At 43.9% G+C, this 18,184-nt stretch overlaps 1 protein-coding gene across 1 annotated transcript in view; it reads right to left on the reverse strand.

Moving 5' to 3' along the window:
• Positions 1–18,184, reverse strand: part of adgrg4a (adhesion G protein-coupled receptor G4a) — an 80,627-nt gene that overhangs the window by 28,095 nt on the left and 34,348 nt on the right. The window contains exons 17-21 of the mRNA XM_084331364.1: positions 16,416–16,545; positions 15,041–15,147; positions 12,770–12,989; positions 12,048–12,213; positions 1,022–1,174 (exon numbers count right to left, since the gene is read on the reverse strand). Coding sequence (XP_084187490.1) covers positions 1,022–1,174; positions 12,048–12,213; positions 12,770–12,989; positions 15,041–15,147; positions 16,416–16,545 — 776 coding nt within the window. The remainder of the gene's footprint in view (positions 1–1,021; positions 1,175–12,047; positions 12,214–12,769; positions 12,990–15,040; positions 15,148–16,415; positions 16,546–18,184) is intronic.

Genomic DNA, 18,184 nt, shown 5'->3' on the forward strand with positions numbered 1-18,184 from the left:
TAGAAAACGAAAATGTCTAATATTCTTTTTTATTTCTCCACGTGGTAAACACACAGGCCACAACATGTTTATAGGAACGTTTTGGAGTTGTATTTGGAGTGTATTTCGTGACTGTTGGGAACTAGGCTACACTGGCACACCTACTTCCAGTGAATGACGCTAAGCTAGGCTAACAGTGCGGCTGTCCCCTAAGCCTAATGCATGCACAGAGAAGAAAAGGGTGTGTATCTGCTGGTCTAACACCAGGGTAGATGGCAAAAAAGCTAATTTCCCAAAAAGTTGGCGTGTCCCTATAAGATTCAGCCCGATTTTAACAACCAATTCAAAACGACCATTGCGTTCCTCATCCATAAGTACACACAATGTGCAAAACCACCTGCCTATCAGAGGTCAGGAAATATATATATTTTTTTTCTTTCTACAGTAATTACACTTTTTTTTTTTTTTTTTTTTTATCGCTTTATTGCTACTGGGCAGTCCAGTAGAGAGAGACAGAGGAGGAATGGGAGACAGAGTGGGGGGAAGACATTCGGCAAATAACGACGGGTTCGGGAGTCGAACCCGGGTCGGCCGTGTCGCGGCTGAGCGCGCTATGTGGTTCGCCACTGGGGGGCGCCCTAATTACACTTTTTTAATTCAGTGCATGGGCTTGAAAGGTGATGCAGAGCTTGCTCTATTTCTGCTCTGCATGTTAAGTTACTCTCTAATTTCTCAGAAGTTGCCCGTTGCAGCTTTAATTGAGCTGTACTGGCAGATCTGGATAAAGAAGAAAAATAAGCAAGCGGAGGAGGAGGAGGGGGAGGAGGAGGAGGAGGAGGAGGGGGAGGAGGAGGAGGAGGAGGGGGAGGAGGAGGGGGAGGAGGAGGAGGAGGAGGGGGAGGAGGAGGAGGGGGAGGAGGGGGAGGAGGAGGAGGAGGAGGAGGGGGAGGAGGAGGAGGAGGGGGAGGAGGAGGAGGAGGGGGAGGAGGAGGGGGAGGAGGAGGAGGAGGAGGAAGAAATTCAGGTGGAAAAAAACATGAACCTTGAAAAGGTCTTGTGATCCATAAAAATGGAACTGCAGTCTGGTTCTGTTGTTGTCCCCCAGGGGGAGGAAGTCTTGGAGGGCAGATGGCAGAGAGATGGTAGCGACCGCGTCGAGGAACGGCTCGCTCACGAAGCTCTCGTTGATGAAAATCTGCAACAAGGACGGAAAACGAAAGGTGAATAAAGACGCAGGTGAATAACAAATGCAGGTGAATAACAAGTGCAGGTGAATAACAAATGCAGGTGAATAACAAGTGCAGGTGAATAACAAATGCAAGTGAATAACCACTCAGGTGAATAACAACTAGGGATGGGCACCGAATCCGGTACTTTTAAGGGTATCGACCGAATCACGTCGGTACTACCGAGTACCGATTCACGTGAGATCCACCGGTGCCACACTTCGGTCCTGTTTACATTTTTTTTTAAATGTTGATGACGTCAACGTTTAGTTTTCCCGCGAAATGAAACCTATGAAGTGTGCCTCACGTCAACGTCAACGTTCACACACACAACACACGCTGACCTAGTGTTTGACTTGATTCAACAACAAAGCAGTCGGGGCGATGGCAAGCCGAAAACCATCGCAAGTGTTGTTACACTTTACAAAGCTAGATGCAGACAACGCTCGCTGCAATATTATATATTATATATATATATATATTAACAAATTGTTCTAAATAAATAATAATGATAATAAATAATTTTGACAAATTTTTTACAACTGAGGTAGATGGATGACATTTTTTTAGACTAAAGTACAGAAAAAAGGTACCGTTGGGTACCGGTATCGATTCACAGGTAACGGTTCAAATGTGAACGGTTCCCAACCCTAATAACAACGCAGGTGAATAACAACCAGGGGTGTCGGGGGGGCGGAGCTGAGCGATCATGGAGTAGACGTGTTTCACATGAGCTCCCTTCCACCGTGCTGAATATACGTTTCTCCCCATTAGTCTTTATTTTATTTTTATTTGTTTTTTATCTGTTTGCTAGGTCGTCGTGTTTAGTATACATTCATCGACTTTTTTCGACTTTCTACGATGGCGGGGGTGGAAACCAGAGCCATGAAACCAGGCGCCACAACCAGCAAGCCGGCACCGCCGGGCCTGGCCACACCGTCTCCCGCTGTCGGGGAGTTAAGCGAAGCTGTGCTCTTGGTCATGACCAAGCTACACGCAGACTCTGAGACACGCATCGCTGAAGCACAGAAGAAAGTGTTGGCGGATTTCTGTATCAGCCTCCGTCGTGAGATATCGGAAGAGATACGGCTGGCGGTAGTCCCGCTGACGGACAAGATGGAGACGATTCACGCTGCCTCATCGGCTAATGCTAACGAACTAGCCATGCTAACGACGGAGGTATCATCACAGAGTGAGAAGATGGCGGGTCTTGAATCCGCCCTGCTGGCTAGGCAGGCTGAAGTCAACAAACTACAGTCGGCAATGGAGGAGATGCAGTCCCGGGATAGACGCCACAACGTCAGGATTGTTGGAATACCGGAGACCAGCGGTGAAGGCCGTCTCTCTGAGACCGTGCCCGAACTGCTGCAGAAGATACTAGGGACGGACGTCCTCCCTATGCCTCCTATCTGTGAATCGGCCTACAGAGCGGGCAGGTTTTCTCCCGGCGTGAACAAAGAGCCGAGGCCCATCATAGTCAAGCTGAACAGACTCCAGCAGAGGGAACTCATCATGCGGTCGGCTCGTACCAGAAGGGGTAGTCTGAGGCTTGGCGATCACAAAGTGGCCATTTTCGAAGACTTTACACCAGAGGTTCAAGCACAGAGAGCCGAATACAAGGTGGTCCTGACTAAGCTATGGAAACTAGGCCTGAGGCCCACGTTATTCGCTCCCGCGAAATTATCTGTGTTGGAGAAGGTCGGTGGTCAGCGTTTGTTTTGGTCGTTGGCTAAAGCGAAGGAATATCTCGCGGAGACACCCGAGTCTGTTGCTTGATATCTATGGAGGGTGAGTGACTTGGCGGTTTGGGCCTATATACTTTGATTAGGTCGACTATTCACAAACACTTGCTGTCATGCCCAGACATGCTAACTGTCCTCTGCCCATCCAACTAGCGGGGCTTCCCAATGACTTCTGTTACTTGCTAAAGCTGACCTCATGGTCGTACTTGTGTATCGCCTCTTTGGAAGCTAACAAGCTAGCTGAACAATGTACATAATAGGCTAACGTGCTATCCGGATTCATCACTAGCTTACGCGCTAGCCTCGGGCTAGCCAGCCAGCGGGCTTCGTCTATAGTCTGCGCTGAGACATTCGAGACCCGTTAATGGTTACGTATTTTGGTTGCTGTTACTGTTCAAAGGGACATTGGTTTGCACAATTCAAGGGTGACCGAATCCCTAACTAACTTCTGGTATGCTTTTATTTTTATATCCAGGTTGTTTTGAGCTTTGGGATCCAAGGTAGATGCCAAGGTCGGTTGAATATGCATATACAATATATGATAACGGGTTGGGTCGGGTATGGCTTGCACTTCATGGCTATATGGTTATATGGCTTGCACTCTAGCCATTACCCTCTTTTCCTTTCTTTTTCTTTCCTATTGTCGCTGTTTTTATGTCATCTGTATGCGCGATTTAAATGTGATCCGATTCTACCTTGGACTAACTGCTGATTCGCCTTAATTTTGTTTTGAATTTTCCGTGAGCCACTTATGCTATAACGTTGCGACATTAATATGCAGACTCCAAGGTAGACGGTTACAGGGTTGATGCTGAGTAATTATATGATAATTATTGTCGCTGTTTTAATGGCAGTTGAATGAGCAATTTAACTGTGATTCGATCCTACCTTGGACTAACTGCTCCGACCGATATCTTTATTGAAACAATGTATGATAACAGGTGGTGTCAGGTGTTGCCTATTACCATCCCCGGATTGATTAATTAATGAATGTGTTTAATTCTATTCTTACATAGGTTATGTCATTTCAGCCGTTGTGCCTGATCAGAGGGACAACTAAAGGGGTGCACTTTGACCATAACCCTTTTTTTCCCTTCCTTTTTTTGTCATGGTTTAATTGACACTGTTCACACAATTTTGCACAATTAACCTGTGACTCGATCCTGCCTTAGACTATCGGCTGGGATGCTTTAATTTAATTTCGTTTTGATTTTTCCTATACCCTTTTGGGCCTTAACAATGCGACGTTGAAGCGCATATTCGGAAATAGATGGCTGCAGGTTGATGTGGAGTTATTATTTAATAATGGCTATTTTTACCATTATGGTTGTCTCATGTTGGGGCCAGTGCTCAGGTGGGTTTCGACCGATATCTTTATTGAATTTTATTTTTATTATTATTTGTGTTTATTGGACTAGTGGGGGTTTACTCAGGGGATTATCTAGAGGGGGGTTGGAGTGGGGAGCGTCTTATTGATCCATGTCTCTAGTGGGAAGTGATAAGAAGATGACCATCCTCAGGGGATGGGGCATAGGGTGGGGATTGGAGAGTGGGTATAGGGGGCATTATAATAGGACGGGTGGGATAGGGTTTAGAGTAGAAGGAGGGGGGGTTGTAACTGGGGTGGTATTTTTATGTGTTTTATGTACTGTTGTCTTATTTGTGTGTAATCGTTCCTCCTCTGAACTCCTGGGATTGACCGTCCGGGCCCACCGGGATCAGCACCACTGTACTCAGCCTGGCTGCACTGGTATGTTCTCCACGCATTTATACAAGCTCGACCATGGCTAAATTGAATATTTTAATTTGGAACGCAGGAGGGCTTAACGCCCCACACAAGCGTGCCAGTGTCCTTTGGCTATTGAAGAGGAGAAATATTGACCTTGCTCTCCTTAGTGAAACGCATTTATTGGTGGGTGACGTGTCAAGACTGGCAAATCGGCAATATCACGTTATCTCCTCATCCTCAGCCGATGATAAGACGAAAGGAGTAGTCATAGTTACAAGACGTAACCTTGATATCAAAATCTTGGATGTATGGTCGGACACGGAGGGAAGGATTACTATAGCAAAAGTTGAATTCTTGCATAGGAAGATGGCTATAATAGCATTGTATGCTCCTAACACATTTGATTCAGCGTTCTATAATACAATCACGAAGAATATGTTGGAACTTAATGGATACGCTCTCATTGTGGGTGGCGATTTTAATGCGTGCTGGGATGCGGAGATGGATAGGTCCGGGCCCTCTGAAACGAGCGACCAAAAACGGGCTTCTAAGGCCCTTAGGATGTGGGCCAAAGACACAGGGCTCACAGACCTTTGGCGCTTATGCAACCCCACCCTCAAAGATTACTCTCACCTGTCAGCCAGACACAAAAGCTTCTCTCGAATTGACTATGCATTCGCGTCCCCTAATATGTTTGATAGTTTCGATGTCTCACTGGTTCCCTTGGCTCTCTCAGACCACAAGGGGATTTTCCTCACGGCAACCTTTGGCAGGCTCTCCGCAAGAGCTCCCAGATGGCGTTTTAATTCGACCTTGCTAAAGAACGATGACTTCTGTTCTGAGTTCAGCAGTAAACTAGCTGAATTTTTGCAGATCAACGTTGGCACAGTAGAAGACCCTAGGGTCCTGTGGAACGCATTGAAAGGATTCATCAGGGGTCATGTCACACTATTTGCCTCCAATTTGCGAAAATCCCGGTCAAAAAAGCTAGAAGGACTGGAATCATTATATGCGGACCTATACGCATCCTTGCAAACTGACTATAATGAACGACTAAACACACAACGTAAGATAGTCAAAAAAGAAATAAACTCCATACTTAAACAACAGTCTGAGTTCTTGATACATAGGACAAGACAAAATTACTATTTTCACGGCTCCAGACCTAGCCATCTATTGGCAATGAAAATACGCTCAAATGATCATTTCTCGGATATCCCCTCGATTAGGACGAGCCAGGGTGCAGTCACTACTGATTCGAAAAAGATCAATGACACTTTTAAAGAGTTTTACTCACAGTTATATAGCTCAGAGGGTAATCTGGATGACTCTAAATTTGAATCGTTCATTGGCGGGCTTGAGATACCCCACATTTCTGAGGAAGAGGCCAAGGAACTGGGGAGACCGATTACTCTCGTAGAATTGAGGGAGACTATTGTTGAAATGCAGAGGGGTAAGGCGCCAGGCTGGGATGGTATTCCACCCGAAGTGTATTTAGCTTTCTGGGACCAACTGGGTCCATTGATGCTCGATATGATCAATTACGCTATCGAACAAGGGGAGTTCTCAAGAGATGTCAATATGGCGTTGATTTCTTTACTTCTCAAGAAGGACAAAGATCCCAATGATTGTGGTAGCTATAGACCCTTGAGTCTTCTCGGGGCCGATTTAAAGGTGTTTGCCAAGGTGCTGGCCCGTCGCCTGCAGAGATTTATGTCTGTATTGGTACACTGCGATCAAACTGGTTTTATCCCGGGGCGTCTGGCTGCAGATAATCTTAGGAGGCTGTTGCATGTAATCGATAACAGTAAAGACAATACAACTCCATCCACAGTTCTGTCTTTGGATGCCATGAAGGCGTTTGACAGACTTGAGTGGTCATACCTGTGGAAGGTACTTGAGGTCATGGGTCTTGGAAAGAGTTTTATTCATATGATTAAAGTCCTGTATGCCTCGCCGTCTGCGATGATACTGACAGGCAAAAACTGTTCCACACTCTTTCCAGTCTCCAGATCTTCTAGACAGGGTTGCCCTCTGAGCCCGGGACTGTTCGCGCTTTCCCTCGAACCTTTGGCCCAATTTATTAGGCAATCGGAGGACATCGTCCCCATAATGGTCAACAATACCCCACACAAAATTGCTCTCTATGCGGATGACCTGCTGATTTTCATGGACGACCCCTCCCGGTCGGCCACAAAATTATTGAGGATAATCGACGACTTTGGTAAATTGTCAGGTTTTAAGATTAACTGGAACAAATCAGCCTGCCTACCTCTTAATGAACTGGCCAAGGCGGTACGACTACCAGCTGATATCCCCATAGTAGAACATTTTAAATACTTGGGCATAGAGATATTCCCCACGCTGAACCAAACTACTAAGTACAACTTCACGGGTACTTATGATAAAATACGCCAGGATCTAGACAGGTGGTCGTCCCTTCCTAACTCCTTACAAGCCCGGGCTTCCATAATCAAAATGAACATCCTGCCTAGGATAAATTTTGTTAGCTCAATGCTCCCCCTGCCCCCTTCAATAGACCACTGGCGCAAGGTACAATCGATGGTATCTAAGTTTGTCTGGAATAACAAACGCCCGAGAATCAAAAGAGCTACTACTCAACGTAGAAAACAAGATGGGGGCCTCGCAATCCCTGATTTTAAACTTTATTTCTGGTCCTTTTCACTGAGACCTCTGATGTGCTGGCTAGACCCTGTAGAGGCTGTATCGTGGCGCTCCTTAGAAGCTGCGGCGGTATCTCCGCTAAGATTGCAGGATGTAGTGTACTCCACTGTCTCTATTTCGAAATGCCGGCTGAGGTATGGACCGATCATAACTCACGTGATCCAAACGTGGCGTAATGTACAGAGGTCGTGTGGGGTTAAATGCCCTTGGCACCTGGACTCTCCAATTTTTAATAACCAGCAATTACTTGTTGGACACAAGCCGGTTAATATTCCTCAATGGCAAAGGAGGGGAGTGCATACTCTGGAGGATATTTATGATAAGAACGGCCTCCGTGCGTTTCAGGACTTAAGAGAATTTTATGATCTTCCCGGCGAGTCCTTCTTTCTTTACCTTCAACTAAGGTCAGCACTGAGGGCGCATGGCGTGCCGTGGGCTCAAGCCTTGCACCCACACCCCTTCCTCAGGCTCATAGTGGACAGGACGACATCCAGAGGGTTTGTCTCCGACTTTTATACGCTCTTAATTCAATCCACGTATAAAAATGTATCATTGGATACAATCTGGCGTGTGGATATCCCGGAGTTGGACCCCGAGTTTGACTGGGATGATGTTTGGGCAAATGTGGCATTATCTTCCCGCAACCCCAATCACCAGCAAATTAATTTTAATTATATTCATAGGACCTATCTTACACCTAGGAAGCTATATGCTATGGGACTGATAACCGACTCTCGGTGCACTTTGTGCTCTCAAAAGGCCACTGGCACTTATATGCATATGTATTGGGATTGCCCACCAGTGGCCCGCTTCTGGAGGTCAATAACGGACAAACTTTCAGATCTGTGTGGCTTAACTATCCCATTCACAGCTGTTACGCTACTCCTGAACGATATAACGACACTACCCGCGTCCGTACAACTGAAAAGGGTTGTCCTAGCGGGCGTCACAGCAGCGAAGAAGCTAATAGCAATGAGATGGAAGGAGCCTGAGAAGCTTACAATGATTAACTGGTCCCTAACTCTATTGGATGTGATTTATCTTGAGATATCCACAGCCCGGGTGATTGGGGTGGGGCAGGCTGGAATTGACCTGTGGTTCGCAGCAGCTGAGAAGGTAAAGACCGCAGTGTGCGGCTGAGCGGGGTTGGGGTGCGTGTTCGGGTGAGTCCGGCGGTCTCTTGGGAGGGGGAGGAGGAAATGTTTTTGTCTGTCTTGTCTTTTGTCTTGTCATCTTGAGTTTAGCTGGGGATGTTATGGGGGGGCAGCTATTTAACTATTTCTTCACTGTTTGGCCACTTTTACACGGTCTCTGTGAGTCTATGGAACACCTCTACAGGTTTTTGTTTTTTCATGAAGGTTCATTGCTCTGTTTTCGGGTCGTGTTCTCAAAAAATGGTCCTTGTGGTGGATTGGAGAGGTACGTTTTATTAATATAGGGTCACACGGCCGGGAATCGGGGCTGAACACTGGGAAAGACCATTTATTAGATAGTACCCCTTGGAATTAAATTTAGAAGGTTGAACTCTGTTTTCTTTTCTCTTGTCTGTATAATTGTTAGTCTGTATTATTATTATTGTTTTTGTTATTTTCTTGTGAAGTTCTATGTATTGTGATTGTGGTTAATGTGTTGTCTTGTTTCGTGTGAATAATAATAAAAAAATTTGATCAAAAAAAAAAAAAAAAACAGGGGTGTCAAAAGTACCCAGAAATTATACTTAAGTGAAAGTATGGGCACCGTCTCAAAATCGTACTCAAGTAAAAGTCAGAGCATCTGGCTAAAAACAGATTGAGTAAAAGTAAAAAAGTTTCTACTTTGAAATGTACTTAAGTATTAAAAAGTTAAAGTAAAAACTTTTTTTTATTGCAAGGGATAGACCAGGGGTCTCAAACTCATTCCATCGTGGGCCAAGTTTTCATTTTAACTATACAGTACATTGCACCAGGTGAGTTAGTTGAAGAGGTGAGCCAATTAGTGAAATCATCAGCTGGTGTTTAGGCAAGGCTGGAATGAAACCAAGCATACACTCACACAAGGACCAATCAGCATGGGTATGGGCGGGTTCATTTTCCATTGAGGGGGATTTAATTGGCTGTTTTTAAATAAAGTGCGGCCGCAGGATTAATAAGTTAATAACGTTAACGTTAGTTCGGCCAGAGAAACAAATATACTAATTAAATTGGTTGGACCTGCGAGATTTGTACTTTGTACTTTGTAGGTCTGGAGTAAAAAGTATGTTTTTTTCCCTCTGAAATGTAATTGAGTAAAAGTACAAAGTATACAAACCTAATAATACTTGAGTAAAGTACAAATCCCCCAAAACAGTAGTTAAGTATTGTAACGAAGTACAATTACTCAAGTACTTTACACCCCTGATAACAACGCAGGTGACTAACACTGCTGCCGTGCGCTCGGCATTCATTCATCTCTGTCTCATCACCAAAATGATGCTAAATTGCCATCGAGCGAAGCCCCTGAAGAGGGCTTTACTATAAATAGCCGCTCTCTGTCGAGGTATAAATGTGTTTCTTGGTAGTGGTGATGTCACACGGCTCTCTGTGAAGGTGAACCTGCCTGGAACGCTTGAGGCCATGGCCGCATTAACGGCTGTTTCACAATACCGTGTCCCATTTCAACAACCCGTTGGTCTGTCAGAATCCTCAAGGTCACGCACGCTTCCATCTGGACCTAGCGGAACCGGTGAACTGCGTCGGTGGTGTTGATTTGGGACACAGAGAAAGGTAAAGGTAGGGACGCCCCCCCTCATAGGGACGGCCCCTCATAGTCGATTTATTGATCAGCCAGTTTGGTCTTAATCGATCAAGACTTTATTAGTCGGTTTGTCGATTCTTGTTCTTTTTTCTATGCTAGTTAGTTATTTAGTTAAAAACATTATGACTGTTTTAAATATATTGATCTTTTTACCCCCTCCTTTTTCTGTTTTTCTCCCATCCCAATGTTAGTCGTTATCCCCTTCCTGGTCGTTGCGCACTCTACCCCCTACCGTCGGTCCGGGAGGGCGGAGACTATCACATGCTTCCTCCGACACATGTGTACCCAGCCCACCGCTTCTTTTCACCTGGCAGCGCAGTGTAACGTGTGGAAGGATCACACTACCTCCCCCAGATCCCTCCCTCGCTGTGCAGGCGCCCCGACCGAACTGTAGGAGTCGCTGTTTGCAACGACCAGGATACACACCCCACCGGCTTCCCACCCGCTGACACTGCCAATTGTGTCAGTATGGTACCGCTGGCAGCTGGATTCGATCCCACTGTCTCTGCGGTGGTAGGCAGACGCTTAGTCCGCTGCACTACCGCGGCGCAACTCTCTGCCGCGCGGTCACGTGGCCGTGTGGCCAATCAGAGAAACGCTGAACGAAAGGCTGAACACAAGTTGGTTGCCTTTAATATTCACGCTACCCGGCCGCCCGACATTATGACTGTTTTAATAAGTTGAGAACAGCCCTAGATAACAGGGTTGTGACTGTTTTACTAAGTTGAGAACAGCCCTAGATAACAGGGTTGTGACTGTTTTGACTGCTATGTGCACATGGCATTTAAAAAATGTGCCGTCTGTTAAAACCTCTGTCAGTGGCTGAACATAAGGTCTACCATGTCCTGTTTGTTTGGCTGTCCCCGTGCACAGTGTCTGAGGTCATGTAGTCATTCTACCACGTGTGACTGGTGTTGGAACTTTGTAAACTGTTGTTGTATGTCTCTGGTCACCATGGTGACCAAGCCAAACTCCTCATCACAATCACGCGAACTATCTAACGCCTGTCCCGTCTCCCTGTCTCCCTGTCTCCCTGTCTCCCTGTCTCCCTGTCCCCCTATCTCCCTGTCTCCCTGTCTCCATGTCTCCCTGTCTCCCTGAGAGTGGCTGTCTCGTGGTGATGACCGGATTAGCGGAAGTCCCGCGATGATGACCGGGAGGATTTGACCCTCTCTGCGCCGCCCCCTTGCCTCAAATAGATCCGCCATCAGCTCAATTTTTTTATATTTCAAAATGTTCAGTTGCTATTGCATGCACTTATCTGTGTTTCATTACACACATGAGTGCATGCTTACCAACTGTCTTCACCTGTGTTATTGCAACACTACTATCACCGACATCTAAGAAGGAAGATCCCCCCTTGAACGGCCCTTCTAAGGTTTCTCTCCTCCACATTGCCTGTGGTGCATTTTTTCCTATTGCTAGGTTTTAGTGAGTTTTTCCTTACCTTCGCGTCACGCGTGGGGTATGTGTTGCATTCATTTATTTTATTTAAATCTTTTGGACTTTATGGTGTTTTTGTTTTGTTCTTGATTTATTGTGATGTTTCTTCTTGACTTGTTGTGTTGTCGGGCCTTACAAATACATTTGATTTGATTTGTTTTGAGTTGATCTGTACATTCATTGTATTTGTTGACGTCAGTGTGTCTGGTTGTGATTACTATGATGCACTTAGCTACTAAGTAATCTCCCTTGCCTATACTACTACCTACTATGGTAATATGTCTCTACTACAATGCATTCAAGACTGTAACGCTCAAGTTCAACACTGTTTGATGAACAATCTCACTGACACTCAGCTGCCAGAGTTGTACCCTCCCTGCCGACTTGAACTTGTAAGTCGCTTTGGATAAAAGCGTTCAGCTAAAATGACTAAAATGTGAATTATTTCTGGTAATATTGGTGACCTCTGACCTCGGGGTCTGAGCCAGTGGAGAAGGAGGTCACGCCGAAGGTCAGGCCCTTGAAATGCTGTGGATCTACGTTGACCAGGGAGAGAGCCAGCGAGGGGGCCGTCATGTTGGCAGAGGCGCCCGGGAACTCCATCTTGTTGCCAATGCTGTCCGTTAGAGCCAGGATGCTGTGGGCCAAAGAATAGGGCGGGAGAAAACAGATGGACCAATAAGACAACAGGAGAGAAGATCACAAAACAGATGGACCAATAAGACAACAGGAGATAAGACCACAAAACAGATGGACCAATAAGACAACAGGAGATAAGATCACAAAACAGATGACCAAACATGAGACAATTCAAACTGATGTATAAGGAAATGATGTTCACGAGGTACAGGGATGAGGAAGGGACTTGATATTCACGGGTGTTTACATTTTTATTTAATTTCTTTCATGTTTTATATGTTTTTTTTGCATATATATATATATTTTTTTTTTATGTTTTAAAATAGTACACTCATTTGAGTAGTGGAAAAGGGGTAGGATTAAATAAGTGTATACTTCTTCCTACTCCTTTTCGAACATGTAGATTGAGTTGTGTTTTGCTTTTTGCTTTTGTTATTGTTTGTTTGTATTCATTGCATGTTCGAAATAAAGATTTCAAATCAAATAAAAAATAAATTATTATGTGACAAATTAAACTAAAACCTGAGATCCACAGCCCCCCTCTCTCCACTCACTCTCTGGCCACTGGATGGATGTTACTTGCGGAGGCCAGGATTTCACCCAGGATGTCGATGATGTCGGAGCCCAGAGGGGGCGTGACGGCGGTGACCTGCACCACTTCCTGCAGCTTGTCGATCACCGTCTGCAAGTGGCCGTTGGAGAGATCCTCCACGGAGCCGGCGATCTCAGCCTCCACCAGGTCCTGGATGATGGTGACAATGTCAGCCGCGTTACCTGGGAAGGAGATCATGTGGTGTTAGTAGGGGTGTCCGATATTATCGGCCTACCGATATTATCGGCCAATATTGGCATTAAAATGTAATATTGGAAATGATCGATATCGATTTTCAATTTATTTGACCTTTATTTACCCAGGCAAGCAAGTAAGAACAAATTCTTATTTTATTTATTGTCAAAAGTATGGATAATGTTGTGTTAATTCCACAACAAGAGATATGTAATGTTAATTACCTGAAATTATTCAGTTTTGGGGGGGGGGGGGGGGGGGGACTCTGCATATATCGGTATCAGTTGATATCGGTATCGTAAAATCGTAAAAGAGTTGGACAATATCGGTATATCGGATATCGGTAAAAAAGCCAATATCGAACATCCCTAGTTGTTAGTATATAACATAATGCTATATCTACTGTATATCTGTACCTACTATAGGTAGAGATATATCTGTAGATACTATATCTATATCTGTACATATCCCTTACCCACTAATTATGCTGCTGGCCAGTACGACTTACTACCATAGTGTTTTTATACCTGTATCACTGTTACATTCCGCCTGGTCCTGCCCTCTTCCCCCCTCTTATTCCTGGACTTATCCCCCCACCTGCTGGACAGTTCCCATCACCTACCCTTGGACTACCCTCACTGGCGCATACCCTCCTGGTGCACTGGTGTATTTTTAGTGTTTCCATGTTCCTCTGCATCCTTCCCCTTTTACTGTGTCTCCCAGTGTGTCTCTTGCCCTTCATGTTCCCCTGTTAGTGTTATGCTCCTAGTGTGTTAGATTCCTTGTGTCGATGTTATGTTTCTATATAGTGTCACTTTAGGCTGCCAGTCTGTACCCCCTTCCAGGTGTGTCTCATTGCCAATCAACCCTCATGTGTCTCGTTTGTCAATTAGTCTGTGTATATATGTCTAGTCTGCCCTGTCTTTCCTTGTGGGTTAATTATTCTTGTTAGTGGTTGTTACTGTCATGGTCGTTGTTGCTATTCGTTCCTCGTAATACTAAGTGTTCCCCGTGTTCGTTTTTGTGCCTTGTTACGTTTTCTCCTCTTCCAGCATTGCTGGTTTTTGTTTCGTGCTTTTGAAGTTCGTTTTGGGTTATAGTGTTTTTGTTTACGGTCCTTGTTTAAGTAAAGCTCTCTGTTTGAATCAGTACCCGCGACATGTCCTGCCTGCTTACTCCTTGTCCTGTCTGCGATTGGGTCCTACCACCACTAATCCCTAACAATCACAGTACACAGTGCGCTAGGTTCAACGTTGGGTCACGTGTTGTAAAGTTTCAGAACGCTAGGTTCAACGTTGGGTCACGTGTTGTAAAGTTTCAGAGCGCTAGGTTCAACGTTGGGTCACATGTTGTAAAGTTTCAGAACGCTAGGTTCAACGTTGGGTCACGTGTTGTAAAGTTTCAGAACGCTAGGTTCAACGTTGGGTCACATGTTGTAAAGTTTCAGAACGCTAGGTTCAACGTTGGGTCACGTGTTGTAAAGTTTCAGAGCGCTAGGTTCAACGTTGGGTCACATGTTGTAGAGTTTCAGAACGCTAGGTTCAACGTTGGGTCACAGTGTGTTGTAGAGTTTCAGAACGCTAGGTTCAACGTTGGGTCACGTGTTGTAAAGTTTCAGAACGCTAGGTCCAACGTTGGGTCACATGTTGTAAAGTTTCAGAACGCTAGGTCCAACGTTGGGTCACGTGTTGTAAAGTTTCAGAACGCTAGGTCCAACGTTGGGTCACGTGTTGTAAAGTTTCAGAGCGCTAGGTTCAACGTTGGGTCACGTGTTGTAAAGTTTCAGAACGCTAGGTTCAACGTTGGGTCACGTGTTGTAAAGTTTCAGAGCGCTAGGTTCAACGTTGGGTCACATGTTGTAGAGTTTCAGAACGCTAGGTTCAATGTTGGGTCACATGTTGTAGAGTTTCAGAACGCTAGGTTCAACGTTGGGTCACGTGTTGTAGAGTTTCAGAACGCTAGGTCCAACGTTGGGTCACGTGTTGTAGAGTTTCAGAGTGCTAGGTTCAACGTTGGGTCACCGGCCTGCTTCTCTTACCGGCCGTCACGTTGATCTTGTCCAGGTCTGGGATGGAGACGACAGCCTTGCATTTTGTCATCACAGCATCCCTCCAACTGGTCGTGTCAGTGTCACCATCTAACGCACTGACCAGGAGTCATAGTGGAGGGGACATTATTTCATTACATTTTTTTTTCAAACCTTAATTTCAACTCGTAATAATAATAATAATAATAATAATAATAATAATAATAATAATAATAATAATAATAATAATAATAATAATAATAATAATAATAATAATAATAATAATAATAATAATTATTATTATTATTATTATTATTATTATTATAATAATAATAATAATTATTATTATTATTATAATTATTATTATTAATATTATTATTATTATTTATTATTATTATTCACTCGTAAGACTCTGAGGTCACCCTCGTTTACAGCCATGGCAAGCTTAGAAAACAGTTTATCAGCAACTTCATACGTACAGTATAGGCACAATAAATAAGAATAAACAATATAATCAGCTAAGACAAGTCGACACACAGTGGTCTGAGATCACACTTTTAAATGCAGCGAGAGAAGGAAGAACCTTCAGCTTCAGAGTCAGTCGGAGGACGTTCCACAGGTGTTGGAAGCATCAAAGGAAAAAGCAGTTATTCCTGGTTCAAACACCTGGAATGTCCTTCGACTGACTCTGCAGTCATTTGAACTAATAATAAAAGCAGTAATAATTAATAGTAAACTGATAATAGCAAAGGACAAGGAAACATGCCCCGTTGAGCGAGTTTTGAATGACATGTAATTCGAGCTTTAAGAAAACACAGACACTGCGTGGACAGCGAGGTGATCGGACTCGACTGCTTCAAGCTTTTGCTGAAACGTCTTTCACTCCCTCGCACACCACCGTACATCCATTTAGAGACCGCGCCTCGGATGACCTCTGTGTGACCTAAAAACCAAACCCTTTGGGCTATAGGGAGGTGTAGTCTGACGTCACTTTGGACCACCTGCGAGGTCCACCCGTATTTAGGGATTTATCATTGGGAAAATGGATTATCGGCTATTGTAACAATTCTGCCGCATGGAAATTGGCAAGCTTTCCATTTTTGCACAAAACGAGTTCCCTTCTATCACTAACATTATTGTTTAAGCATTTTTGGTTGAAATACAATTTGGCGATTTCTTTTTACGATTAATCCGAATATTTTCATGTTGAGCTATAGATTGTGGATGAATACGCACAGAAAGGTACACCGTGCAAATGTTCATGCTTTATTTGTTTTAAACGAGTCGTTTTAGAAATGGGCAATGGGGGAAATACGTTGCGTTTTCAAGATGGTGGACCGGCCGGAAACAGCAATGATGTAACCACTACACCTCCCTATTGTCTCACCACAGTCTGGAGGCTTTCCTGGACCCTGGCTTCACGCATAGCATCTCCTCCCGTGTCTGAGGGAACGTCTCGGGCCACGCGTACGTGCCGTACACGGTCCATATGGTGCTTTCTGGACAGTTGGCCGGCACTGGAAGAAGAAGGTAGATATAATCACACACACACATATATCCGTGTTTCCAAGACTATGTCGTGTATATTTGCTGCTAAGATAAGATTAGATATTCCTTTATTGATCCCCTCTGGGAATATCCCCATAAGGGTAGACTTTTGGGCATTTATATGTATATATTAAACATTTATATATTTATATTATCCATATCGGTCATGAATATACCTGCATATAATCCTTCTATATACCTACTTATACACCTGCATATAACCGATACAACTCTGCATGATAGCATGTACAATAATGCTATATATACCATATAATATATATATATATACTAGGGCTGTCCCCGACTAAGGATTTGGATGGTCGACTATGATTGGCCAAAATTTGCCGTTAGTCGACTATTGGTCGAATAAAAAATAAAAATAAAAGATATTATAATATTTTTATTTTTTACATTACATTTTTTTATAATTTTTTTGTATCATTCCATTTGGGCTGTGGGGCGTGCTTAATGTCTGAAGGAGTCGACTGAAGGCTTCTTGTCCTCTGCAAAAGCATGCAATTGGTCCACTGATGGATACATCTTGATATTTGTCTAGTCTAGTGTGTTCATTAGATGGTGAAATCCTCTTTCAGTGCCTCTGTGCCTGTTTTCTTAGGCAGTTATCCTCTGGTATGCGCGCCATTAGCGTTAGCCACGCTTCTAGGCCTCTTTTATTTTGGAAAGAATGATAAAAAAATAAAATAAAAAAAAGTATTATAATTTTTTATTATTATTATTTTTAAATATATTCGACTAAGAGGTTGGCCAGTCGACTATGGCTCCTTTCGACCGATTAGTCGAGTAATCGACTTATAGGGGTCAGCCCTAATATATACACACACACACACACATACACATCTGTCTGTACGTGCCTGCATATAATCCTTTTTACATATCTGTCGATACTGTATCTATATCTGTACATATCTCTTACCTACTCTTACTAGTTATGTTGCTGGTGTAACAAGTGCCTTGTTGCCTTGTATAGATAATTACACCCCATCACAAAATACACTTTAATACATTCCACTAATACTCCTAAACGTTTTATTTTATTGATTTAAGTTGATTTCATTCCTTTCGTTTTGTTTTATTGCACTTTTGGGAGTTAAGGCTTTTATTTTGAAATCGACACACTTAGTTTTCCGGTCCTCCGGGACACGCATCTTGCCTGCTTTCCGGTGGTGCGTTAGTTCCACCTGGAGGTCCGTGGAGTGAGTACTACTCCTTATGTTCAGTGAAAGACTTCGGTCTAAAAGTTGTTAAATATTGTATGTTACATTCCTAAAACTGTGAAACGAGTTTGTAATGTAACTACTGTTGTTAATATGTACCTGTGCAGTTGTTTTGTGGGAGGTTTGACTGGGTAAAATGCACTTTAATAGCATGTAGGAAGTTTGCACACACGTGCGCTGCTGTTAACATGTAGTTAATGCAGTCACGTCTTTTCTCAACCATAGCTCACGTGCTGCAGTGCAGATGACTATTCCTAATGCTGGTGCATTGTGTTGCATTGTAACCTAACAGGTATGTGTGTACAGTAGCTCCCATGTGTCCGTTTTGTATTCAATTGTGTATATTTTTCCAATGTAATTGTATGTTAAAATG

This window comes from Notolepis coatsorum, assembly GCF_963971535.1.
Source record: "Notolepis coatsorum genome assembly, chromosome: 16".
Classification (NCBI taxonomy): Eukaryota; Metazoa; Chordata; class Actinopteri; order Aulopiformes; family Paralepididae; genus Notolepis; species Notolepis coatsorum.